The sequence below is a fragment of the Echeneis naucrates genome, chromosome 13 (assembly GCF_900963305.1).
Source record: "Echeneis naucrates chromosome 13, fEcheNa1.1, whole genome shotgun sequence".
Classification (NCBI taxonomy): domain Eukaryota; kingdom Metazoa; phylum Chordata; class Actinopteri; order Carangiformes; family Echeneidae; genus Echeneis; species Echeneis naucrates.
The window spans coordinates 4,385,221-4,408,294 of NC_042523.1; the positions used below are offsets into that span (position 1 = coordinate 4,385,221).

General features: G+C 39.8%; 3 protein-coding genes across 5 annotated transcripts; 2 read left to right on the top strand and 1 right to left on the bottom strand.

Annotated features, from left to right (window-relative positions):
* The first annotated feature begins 373 nt into the window (after positions 1-373).
* Positions 374-4,945, top strand: blvrb (biliverdin reductase B). Of its 2 annotated transcripts, none has more exons than XM_029517609.1 (5): positions 374-569; positions 2,007-2,168; positions 2,948-3,037; positions 3,289-3,420; positions 3,655-4,945. In XM_029517609.1, exons 1-5 carry the CDS (start codon positions 476-478, stop codon positions 3,807-3,809), a joined length of 633 nt encoding a protein of 210 aa, XP_029373469.1. In that variant the 5' UTR covers positions 374-475; the 3' UTR covers positions 3,810-4,945. The 2 variants fall into 2 exon arrangements, with proteins under 2 accessions (XP_029373469.1, XP_029373468.1); XM_029517608.1 differs by lacking the exon at positions 374-569 and adding an exon at positions 594-733.
* A 196-nt stretch (positions 4,946-5,141) lies between these two features.
* Positions 5,142-10,066, top strand: sertad3 (SERTA domain containing 3). Of its 2 annotated transcripts, XM_029518021.1 has the most exons (3): positions 5,201-5,276; positions 5,951-6,017; positions 7,093-10,066. In XM_029518021.1, exon 3 carries the CDS (start codon positions 7,100-7,102, stop codon positions 8,168-8,170), a length of 1,071 nt encoding a protein of 356 aa, XP_029373881.1. In that variant the 5' UTR covers positions 5,201-5,276; positions 5,951-6,017; positions 7,093-7,099; the 3' UTR covers positions 8,171-10,066. The 2 variants fall into 2 exon arrangements, with proteins under 2 accessions (XP_029373880.1, XP_029373881.1); XM_029518020.1 differs by lacking the exon at positions 5,951-6,017 and having other exon boundaries at positions 5,142-5,276.
* kcnk6 (potassium channel, subfamily K, member 6) lies at positions 8,910-21,269 on the bottom strand. The gene is made up of 3 exons (XM_029518022.1): positions 20,883-21,269; positions 16,996-17,388; positions 8,910-12,323 (listed from the first exon to the last, which is right to left on the bottom strand). The coding sequence occupies exons 1-3, from the start codon at positions 21,196-21,198 to the stop codon at positions 12,073-12,075; spliced, it is 960 nt and encodes a 319-aa protein (XP_029373882.1). The 5' UTR covers positions 21,199-21,269; the 3' UTR covers positions 8,910-12,072.
* Between the last annotated feature and the right edge of the window lie 1,805 nt (positions 21,270-23,074).

Sequence of the window (23,074 nt, forward strand, 5' to 3'; positions counted from 1 at the left end):
TTATTAGGTTAAATGATGATCTTACAGGGGGACTCCATCAGGTAGTTGTAAATATCGATGTATATCACCTCCATCCGTTTAGTGGGATCATTTCTCCATTAAAATGAAGGGACAATGAGAAATATGTGAGTTTTCCATTGTGCCGTTTTTTCTCCGGTACAGTGAGCGTATTAAAATACTCACCTGACATGTTGAAATAATGATTTAAGAGCTTACTACTGGACAGCGTTTGATGGCATTGTTTTCCCCTCCGGTGGGCGTGGCTTTCGGAGTATGACGTAGGCGCTCTGTCTCTATGGCAGTTACTGTGGTCAATGAGCAGGGCCCCTTTAACTTTCTGTGTGGGAGGAGTATGAGCTGCGGAAGTCAGACTCTGGACCTGCCTACCCGAAGAGCGTCTCCTTACATATTAAAGTTTATTTTGTAGTTTATCGGTTTAGCCTACAAGTTGTTGCCGCGTTGTGGAGCCCGCTTAATGCACACCATGTCAGAGTCCATCAGAAACGTCGCAATATTTGGAGGCACGGGAATGACCGGGCTGGCGACTCTACCGCAAGCGGTGTCTGCAGGTGAGCGGCGGGAGCGGAGTAAACACGGTCATAACATATGTGTGCGTTCTACCGGTCAGACGCGAAAACACAGAAGCATCACTGTGCGGCGTGCAGCATAGAAATCGCTCTGTCTGCTCTGCTTCAAGTTTCCACCCGCCTGTTCGTTAGCTGCCGAAATATCAGTAAGTGGATGGGCTGAAGTTACTGCTCTGGCCGATGACCTCATCAAAAATATGATTATTCATTATCATAAAAACTTTAGGGTTCACATGGTCAAGTCGTGGACGCCTAGATAAGTAATCCATTAATAATAAACGAATGTTATAGCCTTTAATGTCGTAGTTTTGAAATTGTAATTGTAATATAACAAGTTTTTTTTTTTTTTTTTGTTAATTTGTTTTTCCCGGATTCCGAGTTTGTTTATGATACCTTAATTTATTTATCCAAATTTGCCTGCGTGTGAACGTCTTGTGAAGGCACAAGTTGTAATATTTTTTACTTTTATACTTAAATAGCTTCTTGAGAACAAATTTTATGAGATTTTCACTTCACATTCACTAACACACAAAATCACACACATCATGTCACATGATTAATTTGATTTAGCAGCATTTTCATTTCCTTTACTCTTGCTTACCAAAGGGGGAAAATATGTTGAGTCGTGTTTGACGTTGTAGGTCAGCATTGTGCTGAGTCACCGCTGGCTGTAAAACACAGAGCTGATAGTAGAAGCCGTTCATTATCTTCCTTGTGCAGGAAGGGTGGGATCACCTTCATGGAGGTGGTAAAGTTATTTCAGAGCTTTTTTAGAAGACGCATGTTCTTTGTCCAATTTGAACGCATTGGAAACATGTTGTGAATTTTCCTGCTTGTGTTTCCATGTTTACAGTAGTTACTGCTCTGTAGTCAGGTGAATGTGACGGGTCAATGTGAGGGGTGTCATTGGTGAAAGAGTCTAATACCTGCTGATGCAATTGCTGGAAAAAAAGAGATTCTGAATCTGACTGCTATTTTCAACTACAGCTTGTCTGCAGAGCTTATTAAGTCAATACTAAGATTAATTTACCATAAAAGTCATTTTCATTGTATTGAATTTGAGCAACATAAAACAAAAAAAAAGTCATCATATGAAGCAATTTGCTGATTATAAGAGAAAAATCAAAACCAATTTATTTCTTATAATTTTATAATCAATCATCACTGGTAAGTTGGTCCAATACTCCAAACTTTCTGTCCACTTTCGCTTTCGGATTACTTTAATAGAAAACATTAAAATATCATATAAGATTAAAACAGGGATTTTGTAGAGTTATACCATTTAAACACACATTTCAGTGTCCTAAGGATGTATTATCACGACATTTATGAGACTTTGCCAAGATAGAGTCTGAATTTGTGAAAATATGAGTGGGATGATGTGGTGCTCCTGCTTCATTTCTACATCCCGCTGTGCAGGATACAATGTGACACTGCTGGTGCGGGACCCTGCCAGGCTTCCCGCTGACCATAAGGCATCCAGAGTAGTGGTGGGAGATGTACTGAATAAAGACGATGTGAGAAAGACCATGGAGGGCCAGGATGCTGTTATCATCATCCTCGGCACCAGGAACGACCTCAGTATGTCTCCACAATTCAGTTCAAAGACACACAGAAAATCAACAACCAAGTTCAATGATCATCTAGGCTAATAAAAACTAATATTTTTGTTGGTAATGACATTATATTTTTTCAATTACATGTTTACTCTTGCGTGTTCAACTTTTTCTTGCCCCACAAAACTTCCAACGCATATAATCCTGTGCCACATTATTGTATTAGTTTGATTCAATCTTAAACATAGTGTTTATTAAAGAATGGACAGCATTTACAGTGACTTACTAAATAGAATGTGCAGTGGCTGCCTAGGACAACATTTTCATGTTTCAATGAAAAAAAAAGTTTAGCATTTTAACATTTTAGCGTTTAGACCCAGGTCAAAAGGCTCTGCAGTAAACTTGGGTATTTATTAGCTATCGCTAAGCTCAGCATTAATGATGTGATCTCCATTTCAACCTCTGTTGAATTAGGTCAGCTACTTTAAAGGGGGTGAATATTTATGCACCCATATTTTTTCTTTTATTAATTGACATTATTTTGTGGAAGTCTGTTTTGACTTTGACATTAAAGAGTTATTTTTTGTAAATTCTTGTGAAAAAGGCCAATTTATATGAATACAATTTCATTTATAAAAGTAATAAAATGTAAAAAATATCCAAGGGAGTGATTACTTCTTACAGGCACTATAAACATACCATGTTAATGGGTTTACCTGGGAAACATGCTTATGTCCTAAAACTTTTGAATATGTTGGTGCCTCAGATCAATAGCCAATGTTTTTTCTAATGTGTGTTTATAAGGCCCTACCACCATGATGTCTGAAGGCACCAAGAACATTGTGGAGGCCATGAAGGCTCGTGGGATCCGCAAAGTGGTTGGCTGCATGTCAGGTACGACTCACAGTTAGGGAAATTATAACAAAATAGATGAAACAGGGAGAAATGTAAAAAATTTAATATCATCTATGCAATCGTGATAAAGGAAGGTAAAGCCCTCTACTTTTTGTCTGTAATCAACTCTACACATTTAAACACTGTCCTTTGTGTCCACTGCCTTCAGTGCATCATTCTTTCGCTCTCTGTGCTTAACCTGTTCTTCCCTTTACTCTTTTTTTCTTTATCTCTGTCCTCCTCCCTTCCAGCCTTCTTGCTGTGGGATCGTGCCAAAGTCCCGCCCCGTCTGGTCCCTGTCACAGAGGACCATGACAGGATGTACACAGTGCTGAAAACATCAGGCCTGGATTATGTGGCTGTCATGCCTCCTCACATTGATGGTCAGTAGAAAGTATAATTTACACTGGAAACAGAAGTGGAAAGCAAAAGCAGCTTGTCTGATTAGACTCATTTGGGAGTAATACAATCCAGATTAGCTTTACTGTTATCACAAATTTTCTGCTATTTTACATTGTAATACATCTCTTTATCCTGTGATTATAAAGAGCTGTATTTATATATCATATAAACATAGCCGTTTATATAAATTATCGTTTTTTTATTCCCCCCTCCAGACAAACTCCCTCTGACAGAGAGTTACAAGGCCACAGAAAACATGCTAAAAGGAAGAGCCATCTCTAAACATGACCTGGGACATTTCTTCGTTAAGTGTCTATCCACCTCAGAGTGGGATGGCAAGACTGTTGGAGTGTGGGGAGAATACAAATAATGCTGGATGAAACGCAGTTTATGCCCTCCACACGTGTATGTGTGTGTGTCATGATTGTCTATATTAGAAGCAAAACATGCAGTGAAAAGTGAGTGAAAAAGAAATGAAAGAATGATTTTTGTTGATTTAAAAAAGTATTTCCTGTTTCTGGTTCCATGATCATGATTGAGCAGCTTTTGATTGGTGATGTCTGTCATATTTTTCAATAATAATATGATAAGTGGCACGTGGGAGATATTGCCAAAAAAAAAAGTGCCAAACTGTATATAGCTTCACATTATTCTCATTATTTCCATCAGTGAACAAGATGTCATAGTATCACTGTTTTTATTGAAAGTAGGTCTCCTTTTATGGCTTGTGAAAATAAAAGACATGTTCCAAAGGCTTTGTTGAAAAATGAGTATGCCAAAATGCTTTTTATTGTAAGAGTAACACAACATGAATGTTATAAAACTACTGTGTAAGTTACTCACCCGACTTTACAACAGATTACTTTTTTCTATTCTCTCTGACTACAAGCTAGTAACGTGGCAGATGTTGTTTTAACAGAAAGTCAAAGGGAGGCGCTATTTCTCTACAGGGCAATGCCATTCAATTTAATAAAAAAAAAAAAAATGGGTTCTCCGATGTGCAGCCCAGGTTGATGATGGTCTTAAGGGTGTAGTTAGAGCAGTTCACCTGGTCAGCATGTCTCCTTCAGACAGGAAGCTGTGGAGCTGTTGAGTAACTCGGCAGTATTAGGAGAGTCAAGCGAACTAAGCGACGCCATCTTGATGCCAGCGAAGCCTTTCGAAATAAAAGCAGTCCCCTTTAGCCATCTTTGCTTTCGATTGTAGTGTATAATTGAAATACCTAAGAGTCCAGTCGTCATCAGTTTTGGCAATGTTCTATATTGCCCTTGGATATGAAATGAGAAATTTTCAGGATTAATTGTAGCTCTTCAAATTGGATGTGTCTGTTATTAAAGTATAGAAAAATAATTGAATTTTTCTTTGTGATGAGTAAGATTGTGGGTTGGGACATAGCTCAGTGGTAGAGTGCATGCTTTGCACACATAAACCCCAGCCACAAGGCAAACCAATGGTAGGCTTGGGCTGGTCCCAAGCCCGGTTTGCTGAAGGAAGGGCATCAGGTAAAAAAACTGTAGCCAAATCAATCATGCAAGTCACAGAACTGACTTGACATGATGACCTCAAAGAGGGAAAAGCCGAATGAGAAATAAAATGATACCATACAGTTGCCTTTATTTGTGTTTATTTTGAAAAGAAACGAGCGGAAGTGCCGTCACACAATGTTTTGCTGTACTGTCCAATAATCAGGCTGAGGAGGAGCCTAGTCTCTCTGGCTGGCTGCCTCTGCTTGTGGCCCAAACTAGTGTGGTGGAATTTAAAATCAAACAAAAAAGAGCAGACAGTCCGGAAATTGACTGCAGGAGAACTTCGGTGTTCTGACGACTGCAGCCGTCCGGTAAGTGACTGAAGGCACACCGACTCTGCTCATCACGGTGGAAGTGACTTCTCCTCTGGACGTGGACATCTGCAGGACGGAGACGTTTCTGCTCTGTCCTTTACTAACTTTCATGTGCACATTTGAAATCTCTCTGACCGTTAGGATATATGAACGAACTGCAAAAGCCTATCTCTCAGAAGTTCAGTCTTTTCTCACGTCAAATATAACTTCAAACGGCAAAACGTGCTCATTGCAAAGTCTTTTCATAACGATTGTATTATACCCACGTTGTCGTACTAAATGATCTGTCTTCAGTTGTCCATTTATTATTATGTTCATTATATAAGACAGGTTTTACAATAACTTGAAAGACAATCGAGTTTTCAGCATTAATGCGTCAATTAATCGGGACACGGGTGAATTGACAGGTCCACATAATACATGGAATGTAGCTTAATAAAACTCCACTACCCATGATGCCTTTCGTTATTTCCAGCCCCCAGCTGCTAACCCATTGGCTTGAAACTTAAATCACGGGCGGGAGAGGAACGAGGCAGACGGTTAGCGGAACTAGCTGTAACGTTTAGGGGCTTTACATAGAAAGATTTGAAACTGTTTTAAATCGATTTATCGATAGTTCTTTCCTGAATGAGATGGAAAAATTCGTACCACATTAATATTTGTGTTCTCAGTCGAGGAGGAATCCGGCTAAGGAAACATTACAACGAATCTTTCCAGCCACGGGAAGTGATTGAGCAGGTCTGTTGGTTTAAAGATATCTCCGTTTTCAACAGTTTGAAAGTTAAACGTTAACCTGCTGGTTGTTGATCTTGTGAGTTATCGGGAGAGTTTTAACAATCATTTTTATCTCATTTACGTGACTACTGAAGTGTTTCCTTCCGGAAGGTCTCTGTTTCCCTCCTACACGATTAAGCTAAATTTGCAACCCCCAACACAGATGTGCTCACTGGATGACTCAGCTCATAGAAAACAGTGATCAAAGATGGCAGAAGGTCACACTGTTCATATTCGTTCTGTACTTACTATGTGCATACAAATGTATAGCTATAATTCCAAAGCATACATGTTACTGCCTATATTTTATCAGCTGTATTAGTCTGTGACTGCAACTCTCGATTATTATTTTATTAGAAACTACATTAGAACCAGGATTAAATTATTATCGTGCAGGATAAAAAAAAAAAAAAAAAAAAAGATTAAAAACCAACAGAAGCATCCCAATACTTGATAAGATGCCCTTTTTTTAAATTGTGCTGTTTGAAATTGCTTGATATAGCACAAATGAAGTTCTTATTTATTTGGTTTGCTGCGCCAGTCCTTTTATAATGTTTTATAGTGATGGGTTATTTCAATTGGGAAGATTTTTTTTTCCCCGCAATTTTTAAAATATCGATGATGATGCAAGTTTAGTTTGATATTTCACAAATCAGACATTCCCCTTATATGTGGGGATTGTAATTTGTGGTACATGTGCAGTACACCAATGCTTAAGATAATAATCCTTTATTTGGCCCTTGGATAGGGAAATTTGCGATGGTGCTAACAATGCAGGGCACTGTTTTGACACATTTTACCGATTTGATTATTGCATATGGTCATAGTAAGAGTTTGAGTAATTGTGCAGCCCTATTATTCCATGCTTCTTTGGTTGTAAGAGTGTTTACATTTCGAATATTCTGCATTAATTTTTGATGATAAAACTAAGGTATTACCAAATCCACAAAAAAGGTTAACAGTAGATACTTTATTAAACTTTTATTTAAATGTAACCTGTAATCTGGGTCACTTTAACTGTTTATGCTTTCCTTTGCAGTTGAAAGATGATCACGAAGGGGCAGAAGCGTAAATTCCTTCCAGAGGATATAGAAGTTTCAGACTGGAGCAGCGCTAGGACCTGGGAGAGCCAACGACAGTTTGTGTTCTCAGTTTCCCTGAGCAAGTATCAGCATGGCCAGGAGCTACCTGAACCAAGCCTGCGGCGGTCTGTCCTGATAGCCAACACACTGCGGCAGATCAGCCTAGAGAGCTGCTGGGTGCCCTCTGAAGATATTGAAGTGTCGCCCTCTAGCTCTTCACCTGCAATTCATATGAAAGAGGGGGAGAGTATATTCACAAAGCATCACTCTGCAGCTGTGCTTACTAACAGCCACTCAGCACTTGCCAGTTTCCCTATGGATTCCTCAAACTATATTTCAAATAGTGTTACAAGTAGCTGTCCTGCAAGCTGCCAGGTGGATACATCAAACGTCCTCCTGTCTGTTGGAGAGGAAGATGAGGACTGGGGAACGATGTCGACGGATCCAGATGCCTCTCTTTCAGCTGCTATTTCCTCCATTCTCACTGCACTGGACTCTACCATTGATGGGAACCCTTGGGTGGCTCCGAGGACACCTCTCAGATCCTTAGAGAACCTGAGGCCTTCTGAGGGAAGTTTGGCAGGGGTAAAGCAGGAAGTCAGAGGTTATGGGGCTAGCTGGGAGCCGTTGGAGGAATGCAAAATGCGCGAGACCAACATGGAGGTGATGAGGTCGAACTACCTCAGCGAGCTCACTGTGGAGGATCTGTTCCAAGATGTAGACACTTCCCTGCTGGAAAGAGACATGGGAGCGTTTGGTCTTAGAGGCAGTGGAGGTGGAGTTCCAGCAGGGGATGATCTCCTCCGCTACTTGCCACCTTTCTCTCCCTCTTCTTTGTCCTCACATGCCTTCTCCCTCTCTTTCAACCAGAATCTGAAGTGCCTCCCTTCATTTTCTTCATTTAGCCCACTGTCCTCCTCATCATCATCTGCACCCTCTCTCTCTTCTTCTCCATCTTCTCCCTTCTCTCTTCATAGTTGTGTTAGAGAAGGACCTGAGTTAGAGCATCTGATGGAGATCCTGGTGGAGTCCTGATGGGCTCATCTTCATCACACTTTGAGTAATCCACCTCAAAACAAAGTAAATCCAAGTACCATTCAGTAAATTGGTGGACAAACACTGAATTGTTAAAGCAAAAAAAAAAAAAGCAAAAAAAAAACAAAAACAAAAAGAGATATATTGTGTATCTGTCAAAAATCAGTCCAGATAAACTTTTTTTTTTCTTCCCTTCTTAATAGATAAGCAGCAAGCTTGCATGTAGCCAACTGCTGAAGAGCATGTTATTATGTTATTACAACATCCCGGATGATTCAGCTAATTGGAGTCAAAGAAAGGCAGAGTCTGACTGGATAACAGAATATAGTCAAATTTCCAAGTCTGGAGACACAAGTAGTGTTACCCAAAGCGTCAGTTTCTTTTGATGCTGTGTTCATATTGAACATTCCAAGTTGTCTAGAATTAACAAAAAAAACAGTAGCTGGTGAGATTAAGTGAAAATGTTAATAAGTGAGTTCTGAGATAATGTAATCTGGCAGGGGTTGGAAGAGATGGTAGAATGGCAAATACTGAAAGTATAAATTTTGTCTCCTCTGAAGAAATCCCTGAATCACATATTTGTATTGGAGTTATTTCAGCGGAAATGAATAAAGAAGTGTGAGTAAAAGTGAAAGGATTTTTAAACTGAAAATAAGTTTTAGTGATAGAAAGCTTTTACATTTGTCATATGAAGTGGATCAAGCATAAGAAGAATCTGGGTCACATGGAGGTGCAAAAATTATGTTTTATTTGTGTTCCTACATTAGCAAGAGAGAACGTTTATACTTAAATATGATAAAAGCACAACTCTTTCATTCTGCTTATTCAGATGAAGAAGTGACATTTCTGTCAGAGCACAGCTGTGTAGCTCAGGAAACTTGTGTGGTTCTGTTATGACTGTGCAACAGGTTAGCACTGAGAGAGATATCAGTGCCTTTTAACAGATACATAGATGAGCGGAGTATTTACAGTACTGTGAATTGTACAAAATTTGTGCAGAGTTGCCACCAGTAGGTGTCACATTATTTAAAGTGCAACCACTTTACAAAAGTTTCTGTTGTACAAATGTGTTGTTCTTGTGGGTTTTTATAATAGTATTACAGGCTCAGCCACATTGGCTGTTGTGCTCTGGATGACTTTCACCCCACAAGTAGTTTTTAACACATCAGTAGGTCAATTTATTTTTGTTTGTTTTACATATGATTTATTTGGTTGTATCTGAATTATTGCACTTTTGTTAATAATTATGCATTTAACCTCTTAGTCATGTGAACATGTGGTTTATCTGAGACGGTTCATGAATCTACAACTCAGTCCGGTTACCCTAGTCAGGCTTCATGTGGTTTGTTGTATTCTGTATTTATTTAGCAGGAACATTACATGTGAGAGCTAGCCAAATTATTCCCTGTAATCACATCATTGGATCCTATTGTTCTGCTAGTGAATATTGTTTAAAAGAAATAAGCAAATAGTAGGTTGATGTTGATGGATGTTGCTACTTCTTTGAAACCAACACTGCTAAAATGCACAACAGGAGAGTTACTAAAATAAATAGTTTGAGAAAGCACGTTAAGTGTAGGTTATTGTGTAAATCTTTATCCCGTTTAGGGGGGGAAAAAAACTGTTTTCTATGCAGAACTCCTTAGTCAAACAGCAGATGCAGTCTCAAACTATTTATAAATGGCATATTTTGTTAACAAGATGAGTAATTTAATGTCATACCATATTTGACATTCACTAATGGTATATTGATTTACTGTAATGGCAGTTATATTTTTTCTACAAATGTTTTAATGCTAATGTTTTGAAATCAAGGGCCGTATGTACTGATTTAATGTATTTAGACTTTAGACATTTGTTTACCTGTACTATTTTTAATAAAATGAGAAAATTACATTATGTGCAATATTGTTATTGGTAAAAATAGTTGATCAGAAAAGCAACACATAGGACAGGATGTTATCATTTTGAGGAAATATAATTTCTCAAGTATGAAGAATAAGGAAGCTGTTTGTCTGATTGGTGTATAAATGCAAAATGCACATGTAAAATATTTCTATACACAATTCAACTAAACTAGATTAAGTAAACATGTGAAGTCATTGTTAAGAAATCAGCCTGACATGCCAGGTGATTGGATGAGACACTCTTCTTTGGCTTGGACCCAAAATGGTTTTCAGCGTCAAGTGTGAGCAGCTCATCATCTGATCATTGAGTGTAAACAAACAATGTGCTGATGGTGTCCAGCAACAGTGAAAGTTCATATGGATGTCCTTACTTTACATCCTTACAGTATGACAGGAGTTTTAAGGCTTCTGCTTTCCTCTGAGGTCACAACATGATTAAGAGGAAAAACCTTTAGCTGATAATTTAGTGTTATTTGTTACATGACAGAGTTGTCAGAAACAGAATCTGATTTTCTTTTGTTCACTCTTTTTTTGCATTTGCTAAGTAAAATGTTCTTATAACTATGGTACTGTTTAAAAAGATAAATGGGCTGAGTAGTTGAGTTACGTAAGCAGGGGTCTGCAACGCCGGTCCTAGAGAGCTGCTGTCCTGCATGTTTTAGATGTTACCTGCTCCAACAAGTATGCTAAGCTCGTCATCAAACGCTGCTGAGGTCTGATAAGGAGCCACTCATTTGAATCAGGTGTGTTGGAGCAGGATACATGCATGACAGTAGCCCTCTAGGACCGGAGTTAGAGACCCGTGATCTAAAGTCTGTTCCCTGAGCCACTATCGGAATCTCATCTTATATCTTAGAATCCCTCTTTTCAGTTAGTTTCTGGTGATGCTGACAGCCGAGGGGCTCAAATACTTCCTCCTTCCTACACCATGAACGTCTCGATGCGTTCGCTTCGGACATTACCAACACAATGTCGTCATTTAATATAAACTTAATGTTCATAGTTTAGCATTTCCCTTAAAATCAATTACACCCACAGTGTCAACACAATGAAACATTTATTTTTTTCCCCTCACAATTACAAACCTTAAAACCCATCTATTATTTCTGGAGATGTTGCATTAGATACATAAAGACACCAGGGGGTGACACAACACAGTTTTTCCCTCTATGCTCTTTCACGCTGACCCAGACACAGGTTAGCCTCACAGGGGAAATCTGATTAAACAAAAAACATGTTCCAATTAAGTTCCCAGTTGACTGAAATGCTCAGTGTAGGTTCACATTAGTCCTTCACTGAGAGAGTGATCTAAGTTTGTAACAGCATCATTTCACTGCAGTTGTGATCACTTGTGCTCATGAGAATGCTTTTAAGGTCTGAGGACATCTGTTAGATGATCCTTAGGTGATTCAGCCCCAAGTGAAATATAAGATGGAAGGGGCTGGAGAAGGAACCTAAATAAAAACAAGTATCCACAAATTGTGTTTAGCACCAAGTTCATTTTCAGCACAATTATAGAAGGACAATATTTGTTTTCTTGAACCAAAGTGGAAAAAATACAAGCAAGAAAGATGTGATCTGAAAACAACCCAGTCAAAAATTAATGGTTTGAGCTCCTTATGTATAAATCATGTTTGTTGAACACATGACTGTGGAAAACACCACCAGTGTTTCTGCAAGAAACAATAACCTGTGGCTAAGGCGTGTTGCTGCAGAAAAGTTAGGATTGTCCTTTTATTTGTGCAGAAAAAGAGGCGAGGACTACAGTTTGGCAGCTGTCTTACAAAAGGCTAAATCTCACAAATCTCATCTCAATTCCTCATTATGACTGTCCTCTCTGGATGTTTTACAAGGACGCTAGAGAGGATATAAAAAAAAAAAAAAAAAAAGGAAGACTAGATTTCAGATTTAGCCCACCTGTCTGGCTGTTCCATCACTGTTCGATACAGAAGGAACACCAGAGGTAGAGCATCTGTCTGTGTTCACTGCCTCCAATCAGCCTTTGTTGATGGTGTTGTATGAGGGCTGAGATGCTGGCTCAAGGGGCTTACAGGCAGCTTTTTCAGGCAGGTTACGGGGCGTCTGCTCCTCGTGGTTCGTCTCCATGATGGGCTCTCTGTCTTCGTCTTGCTCAGATTCCTCACAGCGCGGCAGCTGCAGGAGGGTGGTCAAGCCGTGCAGGTCGGCCATTTTATGGAAGGTGCGCAGCAAGAGGTACATCATCATCAGACCTACGAAAAGGTAGACTGGAAGAGGGAGAGAGACGGTGTGTGGGGTCACAGGTCGTCATTTGTACAACAGAATCATGTACTACTCTGGGACGCCGTCCCATAGATATGACTGGAAGACCTAAAACAGCTTTCTTTAAAAAAAAAAAAAAAAAAAAAAAAAAAAACCTTCACTGAACCAATCCAGTTTAGAAATTGGTGAAATGCCTGTTAATGCATGTTATTTTTTTTCCCCCCTCTGTTTGATACTGCATGTATGAGATGGCTCTTTTGGTCGGAGCTGGTAATGTCGAATTACTGTAGGGGGAAAAAAAAAATTTAAAATCCAAAAATTACAATAGCACAGAAAATCCAGTCTTTCAAACTTTAAATAAACATTTAGTGTAATGTTAAAGCTGTCTCTCCGACATTTTTTCCCCTGGTATAATCTGGGTGTTCCAGCCACATGGTACTGTTAACTTGTGACCAGCAGAAAAATCACTCATTTGTTCAATGCCATGGTCGCTGGAGGGGATACAGGTGGGACAGAGTATATTTATGTCCTACTGGGTTTTCTCCGTCATTGCTATTACACAATAAGCAACATAACAGAACTTATCATCTGATATATTGTGTCAAATGGACACAATATATACAGTACAGTCCAAATCTCTCTCTCTCTCTCTCTCTCCCCCCCCCTCCCTCCCTCTCTCCCTCCCTCTCTCTCTCTCTCCCCCTCCCCCCCTCCCTCTCTCTCTCTCTCCCTCCCTCCCTCCCTCCCTCTCTCTCTCTCTCTCCCTCCCCCTCTCCCCCTCCCTCTCTCTCTCCCTCCCCCTCTCCCTCTCTCCCCCTCCCTCTCCCTCCCTCTCTCCCCCTCCCTCCCTGTCTCTCCCTCTCTCCCCCTCCCTCCCTGTCTCTCCCTCTCTCCCCCTCCCTGTCTCTCCCTCTCTCCCCGTCTCTCCCTCTCTCCCCCTCCCTCTCTCTCCCTCTCTCTCTCCCCCTCCCTCCTGTGGCTTTTTCTCCTTCACACGTATGTACTGAGCTGGCTCACATAACCACAGACTTCAGGATCTCAACAATGACCTCACACTGTAAAAACAGGCCAACCCTCAACAGTGCTGGATTACAGAGGCCTCTACTCCATAACTCTGTTTCAAGAAGTTTACAGTTAGTGGTGCAGTGTGTCAACATGTCTGCTGCTTACATTCCATCAGTTTCACACTTGAGGCACCTTACATGAAGATTACGTATAAATCTGTGTAATGTGTAGGAGTTTAATTGCTTCTAACAAAATGGATGAACATTATATTAACAAATTATAGCCTTTATCTACTCTATTGTTCTGTCTGGATAGAAGAAGGACCGAAATACAGAAATGGAGAATGATAAATGTCTTGAATTCAGGCTGAAATTCATAATATTATTGGGGAAATTCTCCTCTCATCTAAGGAATCTTGATAGTTTCATATTTTACTCACAAGAAATAGAACATTTCATTACAAAGCATGATAGAGAAAAAAAAAAAAAAAAAAAAACTACTTTTATAATGGCATGGCGCTAAAGCTGAAGAAACAGCGCTCGTTTCTGTGTATATCACCTCATCAAGCTGTGAGAATAATGCACACTAAGTGCAGTCAGACCCTAATCCCCTTTATGAACCTTTACGGACAGTTTAAATTAATCTGACTCGACCTACATCATTATTATATAATACAGCCTGAACAACATGGCTGCTCCATGTGAACTGCTGGGCCTCTGTCCAAACTCAAATCAAGGCATTAGGAAAAAAAAAAAAAAAACAAAAAACACACACACACAAAAAAAACAAAAAAAAAAAAACCATTCACATACTAAATCTAAACATATACCAGATTCATCCATGGGTATTTTTAGCAATGAGTTTGACTAAACAAAGATATGAGAAGCAAGTTTTACAAATTCAAGAGTCCTGAATAGAGCAGGCTAAAGTCATTGGTTCGTTAGATATTGACTGTAAAGCACACTAATTTTCAGACATCATCATCATTCTAGCCCCAATTCAATTAAACTGAAACCACACAGCACAAGAGCTGCACTGTAAAAATCGCCTTCCATCATGTGACATCTACACAAGAACAAAGACTCAACTGGGTAAAGTTTGATGAACAACACATGGTTGCTTAACATGTAGACAGCGGTTTGAAGAATTTCAAGTAAAATTCTTCTATCCATGACATCACCTTGTGTGCCTTAAAGAGTACAATCTTGTTTCACAGACTCATTAATTATGTGCTCATTCAACACAGAAAACAAATGACTTTATCCATGTCTCAAACATGGCATGAAACATTCAGTTTCATAAAGTGATACTTTGCCAGCAGTTTAATCACAGCTTGGATGACCAGCACTACTGAGTGGATGACTCCCCAAATGCAGTTGCCCAGAAGATGATGAACTAAAGCTAAGGTGGATAATAGTTAAGATATTTAAGACCATCACTGCTAGCTATAGAGCTATGTGACTAAAACCTAAAAAGCCGAAAATGCTCTCCAATTTAAACCACTGACTCCCACACTGCTCTTTAACAGACTCTCTTACTTTTGCCTCTTAGCTAATTTCAGTTCTTTTCCATCAAATTATCCATAAACCTGAATCAATTCAAAGTGAGTGACAGAAGACTGAATTTCAATAGTTTCAATAGATAAAAGTGAGAGAGTGGTTCAATTTCTGAGAAACCAGGAAATGCAGTATGAAGTGCTACTTCTAACACAAGGGGGCGCTTGTTAGCTGCAAAGATCAGCTTCTCACCAACAGCAGCAACCCAAGACAATCATCTGTAAAATACTAAATATTTATGATTTTAAAGAGGGAGGGGGATATATATATATATTTTTTTTTCCCCTCCCCTCCCCCCCTCTAAAATAAGAAAACAAAGAAGCAGAGACATGAATGTGTTCCTGTGACCTCTAGGTTATGAGCCTCCATTCAAAATCAGGTCAGCCTCAGCAACAGTTTGTAGGCATGTAGCAGGTCTGTGTGACCCCTCACTGGACTAAGCATGTCATATGACTCCTGCTAGCCTTGTAACGAATCCACGAATGAAGAAGATTACATTCTCATGTACATTCTCAGCAATCATTCCTGTGAAAAAAAACAATGACAGGATGGAAATTTCAAGACATTTCTAATGCCTGATTGATTTTTTAATGAGGTTTTCGGGGATGTGCTGTCCCTGTGGGAAGATGTATAGTAATGAGGATTCATGGGATCATTTTTATATTTATAAACTATTTGAAAAAATATGATTCCTCCAAGATGAAGGAGATTACAGAGGCCATTTATGGAACCTTATTTCAAAAACCTGTTCCTATGAACATATTTTCTATTCATTCATGCATTTCATCTGATTAAAAAAAATAAATAAATAAATAAATAAATAAATAAAACCAACCAAACAAACAAATCAGCTCTTAGCTCTACATTTTAAACAATTCTCAAATGCTCCCTGTGGATCAACATAATTGTTTGCATTCAGTGTTCACAGGTCAGGAGTCTCCAATGCTTCATGCCCACCACAAATGCAGATAGAGCTATTTGTTTCCTGTCCTACTCTGAGCACAGATGGATTCATATTCTAAAATATCCATGCAGAGTTAGCGTAGTAGCTGGGCCTGAACAAATGGGCCCTCTTAAATTGCTGTGCTTAGCAAAATCCGGACGTTTGGAAAAAGAAGATGGAAAACAGACGGACTATGCATCTGATCAAATCATGGCCCAGTCTCCAATTGAGAGTAACAGATATAGTCAATAAAGTATTACACCTACACACTAAATAGAGGTGAACCAAATGGACTTAAGGAAGATCTGAGTTGAACTCATTAAATTTAATCTATGTGCCAGTGGCCATCATAAATCCTTCTCATCAAAATTCTTTTGATGAAAATAAATTTACTGGTTGTGTTGTGTCACACGTTGTGCTGATATAACATTGGCACACAAAGCAGGCACTCCTACTTCTGTCAACCAATGGCACACTGTTGTCTACCTGAAAGAGGTTATAGAAATGGTTTTCAAATGCTCTCCTAGGTATACGCATCTAAAAAAGGTGTAATCCTATCCTCACTGCTATCAGAATTAAAAAAAAAAAAAAGAAAAGAAAAAAAAGCAGGACTACAATTATTGTTAGACTCTGCAGAGGCTCCCTGCTGTAAGCGTTTTTGCCATTTGTGTCTGATCATTAGATTTCATGAATGTAAAGTAAATCCTGTGATACAGTATTTCATATCAGTTTAGTTCATCAAACCTTTAACATTCAGTGTCGCTCACCAAATAATACTGAATATTTTGGGGAATTCACTTTGACAAAACTGCTTGCAAATTATGCCTTTGGTTCTATGATGAGGAAAAAAGTGTTTTCTATTTCCATAACAGAGCAAATTAGTTTCGTGGGCTTCAATAATAAATTGTAACTTGGCAATGAAATTATCTCAAATCAAATTTGATGAGACAAAGACAAAGTAGCAAAAGCGAAAACCAGTGTTATGGTTGGAAGCTAGGGAAAATTCTTTCTGAAACTTCTGAAAAGGAGTTTAAAATTCATAAAATGTTTGTCCCCCTTCTTAGCCCTTGAGTATGAAATTCAGTGTGAAGGGAACAAACAGGACATTAATTACGCAGATTTTCTGGACTTGAATGGATTATAGTGAAAGGACATAACAACAACAGCACTCACCCATGACAGAGACCTGATAGAGTTGCCTGTACTTCTGTCCAGGCTGTGTCCCTGGAACAAAATCTCCGAGTCCAATGGTGCACAGTGAGATGAAACAGAAGTAGATGCCATCTAAGAATGACCAGGATACCTCCACTGCACTGAACACTGCTGCTGGTGCCACGAAGAAGCACAGCACCACCAGTATCAGGAGCAACAGGAAGTGGACTGCGGTGGCAAGACGGGGCTCCATGCCGCAGCGCTGCAGGAGGCCGACTGGAGTGAGGACCAGAGAGTGCATGATCCTCTGAACGCAGGCGGTGAGCACCAGCATGGTGAAGGGGACTCCTATCAGGGCGTAGATGATGGAGAAGGCCTTCCCGGTGTCAGACAGAGGTGTAGTGTGGCCATAACCTGGAGATTAAGGAAGAGGACAGATAGATTGGTGGTGGAGGAGGAATATATAACCTGTGTGTGTGTGTGTGTGTGGGAGAGACTGATTGTGCCTGTCATACAAGTGATAACAGCAGCTAATTGCCGCTCTTGTTCAAAAACAGTACTCAAACTGTCAAAGGAAAGCCTCATTCCATCAGGTAGCTGATGGATCTCAGTCTCCTTCATCAAGGAAAATGTATTAAAGCACCATAGAAGCACCATAAAATTATAACAATACAATTGCAACAGTAAAAATATATATATAAAAAAAAAAAAAAAAAAAATTCTAAATAAACTCAGTTGGATGTTTCGCGTCTTCTGAAATCAATGAAACTTGATGTTGGATATCTAGCATCTGAAAGGAATTGGCTCCTGCTGGCCTTGAATATGAAAAATCTGCAACTAACTAATTTCAAGGGTGTCAATGTGATACTTAAAACCATGCAACATCAAACACCAATCAGCAATCTACATTAAATCCAGCCAATGTCCTCTTTCATAAGCTGCTATATCACATCAGCAGCGTTTTATTTTCAGTGCACAGTGATGACACAAGGCAACATCTCATGTCATGCAGTACTTTTCAGACTCATCACACCATCTGTTAGGATATCTCTTTCTTCAAGTGTTCAGCAGTCACGCTAACAAACATCATTAAGCATGAAAGCTACGCATTTACATCGCGGGTGTTGGACGAAATGGCTGCTGAGGTCTGATGGCTGGTGACATCAACAGTAAAGACAGTATAGCAATACACCAACAGTATAAATGAACAGTACAAAAAAAAAAAAATAATAATAATAATGTATATCATAAATTGCTCCCAATCGTAAACTCCATAATTTGACTTTGGAAAACGACTTTTACTGCCAACCAAGCTGCTGTTCTCCCTATTGTTTGCAGAGTTTTTCTGCACAGTTACTGGACTGTAACTGACATTGTTGGGTTTCACTTCACCTAATAAACTGGTTTATTTGCCATGAGCATGATCCTCTTTTCTCCCTTGTGCTGTTCTGAACTGATAAAATTCAGAGAAGTCAAAAACACCACTGACAGACCAAAGCTCTCTTGATATGATACATCAGCTGCACATACCATAAGATATGAGGAAGTGACATTTAAGAAAAAGCACTGTGAAAGAAATAAATGCATTGTGTAAAACAGACGTACATCACTTCTGCTCTGCTTCATGCATGAATTACCATTTCCTCAGCGGCCATGTGAGCGTCTATTTGGCAGCAAAGTGCCTGTGAATGTGACCGTCTTCGCAGCTACCATTTCAAGCTAATTTGCAAATTCAAAAAAGGCATACTGTTCTGCTGACCAATATAATTAAATATTTCAGATGAACACAAGGTCCAAACATTTCCTTTATAAAACAGAGAGAACTTAAAAACTACATGAAAGTAAATGAGCAAAAAAAATAAAAATTAATCACTATGTGCCTGAACCGATTTAATCGATTTTATTATTGCGGCCTAATAATAATTAAAACCAACTTTGGGGCAAACTAATTGACACTTTATTTTTCTTTCTATTAAACAAATTGCTTTTCTGTAATGCTCTTCACAATAAAATTACAGCATCAGACAAATGATTTTCAAACACCAAAAGAAATCCCGAATGTTATTCTTTTACTTCCTCTTGGATTACTTTCTTTTTTTTTTTTTTTTAAAGACTAAAGGGTAATGTGTATTCTTTTTCTCTTTCTTGGATACATGGTTGAATTTATAGCTGAAATCCCTTTCCTGAAATGACTCATTAAAACACACTGCTTCTCATCTGGGATAGACAGGTGTTTCCTGCGGTTCTATCTTTTGTTTAACATCCTGTTGCTGCAGGACGCAGTGAACTGCCTCACAGGCAAAATCTAAAGACTACAAATGCTATTTCTGTCATTACATCAAATAACTCAACCGGCATGTGATCTAGTATTACTGCACCACAAACTGCTCTGTGGCTAGACCGCTGCTGCACTAAGTGGCTATTAATTCAAGTTTGTAATGAAATGTTAAGCAGGATGTTGCACGCGCACACAGTAGCCTTCTCGGGAGGTTTAAAGTAAAGCAAATAAAAACAAGGTGATGCTATATGTTTGGACAGAAATAAACTTATTCTATTGCTTGAGCCACAATTCTTTCTCTAAATAAATACATTCTTCATCTTATGACAAGGTCACTAGGCCTCTGCTGCAACAGCTGCAGACAGAGTGGTCATCTCTGGCCAGGCATGACACTTTTAACATCAGTTTCAACAGATCACATGGTACCTGTTGTTTAAAGCCTGTTTAAACCTTACTGATGAAAATGAGTGCAAACAAAGCTGAAGGGCTTGACATGAAGCAGTTTTTACGAGAAAAGTCAAAAGCAAAGAAGAGATGTCCCAGTGTTTGGTCTTGAGCAACCATGAAACCTTTAAAGCATCTTTTCTTAGACTCTCGCCAACTGGTAAATATCTTTCCAAATCCACTCTCCCAATTGCTATTTGTCTGAAGTCTGATTCCTAATCTAGCATCCCCTCAGGGACGATATTGTTCACTCATGATGAGTAATAAGATCAAGTTTAAGCCTGATATAACCAATAAACAGTAAGGTTGTGCCAAGCTACACCCAGCAGCAAAAGATTGCTCATTCAACAGCATCCCGCTGTTGGTGATTAGGATCTGAATGGAAGATGGAATAAATTATATAACTGAAAATTTGGTAACTGTGCCATTCCTGACTGACAGACACTTTCACAGGATGAAGGATCTGGGTGCAATTCCTGGGGCTTTCTGTGTGACACTTGTATGGCCTCCCTATGTGGACAACCCCCCCCAGGGGCTCCATCTTCCTCCCACAGTTATCTGTGACTCTTAATTGCCTCATGCTTGAGTGTAGGCGTGAATGGCCAACTGGCGACCCCTCACCTAGGGTCAGCTGGGTTTGGCTTACCAGGACGGGTGTGGGTGTGCAGATGAGTGAGGGGACCCCCCCTCACCACTGCTGACCCCGTCCCTAACCTGGCTCCAACACACACCCGCGGTGAAATCTGTCCTCCTCCAGCAGCATCTTCCAATTTCCTCTTACCTCAGCATGAGCAGCATGTCCATCTGAGAAACCAGCAGGTTTAGGAGTAAAATTAACCGGAAATGGCCTTTTTCTTGGTAACTGTGCTTCAGGTGGAGCCTCCTTTCAGCCAGGGAGGGTCAGCTTCGCGTTTCTCACCTCAGCTCAAACTTTTGCACAGCTGCATCGTATCTGTAACATCCATGACACGTGGAAACCCCCCGCCCAAAAAAACAAACAAACTAAAAGACATAAAATCATCACCCACATTTAACTAATGCGTTTTTTTTATTCGCAGCAGTTCGTTGTTTGTCTGCGGAGTAAGTGACGTTTTACGTTATTATTTTCTTTGTCCCTTTCTTTTCTTTGGGACTTTTCTCACCGGGCGCTTCGTATGTTTCCCCGGGCTGGAGGGAGGAAACTTACCGACAGTGGTGACCAGGGTGTTGGCGAAGAACATGGAGGATGTGAGGTCCCAGTTGGACGGGGAGGAGGAGTTCTGGAGGACGGACACGCCGTACTTGTTGGCCGTCAGAACCTGGAGCAGGAACTTCTCCAGGGACGCGGCGTTCACGCAGCTCTGGCTCAGAAAGTCCTGCTTCAGGGCTTCCATGTCGTTCCGCAGCTTGTCCTCCATCGGCCGCTCGATGCTGGAGAAGACCAGCGCTCCTAACAGCAGGTAGATGACATAAAACAGTATGAAGCCCGTAAGCAGCAGCCACGACTTCCCTGCAGAGTGCATGTCTGCTTCCGTGGCTCATTCAGTATGAGTGGAGGCGCTGCCCGCCGGTTCTCTCTGCCTCTCTGTCCACTTTGTCCGACTCCCTGCTCGCTCTTTAGGGGCCGTCCTAATTGAACTTGAACGCCTCCTTGTCACTCGTCCTCCCCCTCCCACAGCAGGGGGGGGGGGGGGTTGATCAGCTGAGCCAGTGCTGCTGTTGGGCACCCTGGATCCTGTTTCTTCTGCAAGTTTGTCAGAACATTCTTTCAGGATCAGATCATATGTGTTATTAAGTCTTTGGAAAAGTTTTCACAGGATAGGAAACACTTTTCTATCCTGCTGAAGTTAAAACAACACTGATAAACTCTTTTGTGAGTCGAAGAATGAAATGTCTTCCAGTTCGATCCTACTTTTCTGTTGTTATGTTCCCATTGAGCAGTAAAACAAGCTGTTGTTCACTTCACCTGGCCCAAAAGTAAGACTTGTTGGCAACTCACTCTCAGAATTGTATCCTTCTCCATGCGTAATTTTGTAGCTGCATAGAATAAAATAAACTCTAAACCAGCCTAGATTAAAAAAAAAAAATAATAATTAAAAAGTGAGAATCCTTGTAAGTCACAAAACGGTTCTCGTCAGTGAAGAAGAAACTGGCAGAGGAAATAAATGAAGTCATGAAAGTTAATGCAAACAATAACCATATGTGATGCCTTTCACACGTCATTGTGTGTACACAGAAACTTTGGCACATATTGCCATCTAACGCATCTGAACCCCAGTGGAGCTGGTTTGAGGTGAAATGGACAGAGACTGAAAGCAGAGTGATCTGCAACTGCAATACACTTAGCTGGAACTTCTGCACATTTCTCCTCCACATTTTGGATTAGCTTCACAAAGAAAACGTATTTTCACACAATGGTTTATGTGTGTATATATATTTGACTCTTAAAAGGAAATTGCTGTCCATATGAAGCTCACACCTGACATTCTTGGCCATATCCCTTGGGAGTGTGAAAGATTGTTGCTGGCAACAAGACCACACCATTACCACAATCTGTTAATTTACCCAGGAGGTAATCACTGTCTTGTTTGTGGTGTTTGTATAAATGGCCAGCTGACTGATGTGAGGTCACAGCAGTCTGCCGCCTGTTTTTGAGCCTCGCAGTACAAAGCTCTGTTATCACAGTGAAGTAGGCAGCTGCTCTGACTCAGCAAATCTTTTTTTTTTTCATTTTCTCCCTGAAACACAGGACTGCTTCATGCGTCTCAGCAGATGTTGATATCACTCCACCTCCAAGGTGTTCTTGGGGTTGATTTTGGCTTTTTAACAAAACCATTACAACATCTCGAACTTTTTGGATGGATTCTTTTCCCGAGCAACGCTGCAACGCCACAACGCCACTCGAATATACAGATATTTCTAAATAACTTAGAACATCATCAAAAAGTTTATTTATTTCCATAATTCAGTTCAAAAAGTGAATCTCATACATTATATAGATTCATTAAACACAGACCAATACATTTAAAATGTATTTTTTTTTTTTTTTTTATGTTGATGATTATATCTCACAGCTAATGAAAACCCAAAAATTCAGTATCTCAGAATATTGTGAAAAAGTTCAATGTTGGAGTCTTATGGTGTCACACACCAATCAGTTTATTAACTCAGAACAACCTGCAAAGGTTTACTAAGCCTTTAAATGGTCTCTCAGGTTCAGCAGGCTACACAATCTTGGGTAAGACTGCTGGACTGACACATGTCCAGAAGAAAAAAAAAAATAAATTAAAAAAAATATATATATAGTCAGCTTTACTCAGCTATAAATCCGGACATTTGTAGGTCCTGGCATTTACTGTTAAGTTTATAATTATTAAATGTTTGAAAACACATTGTTGA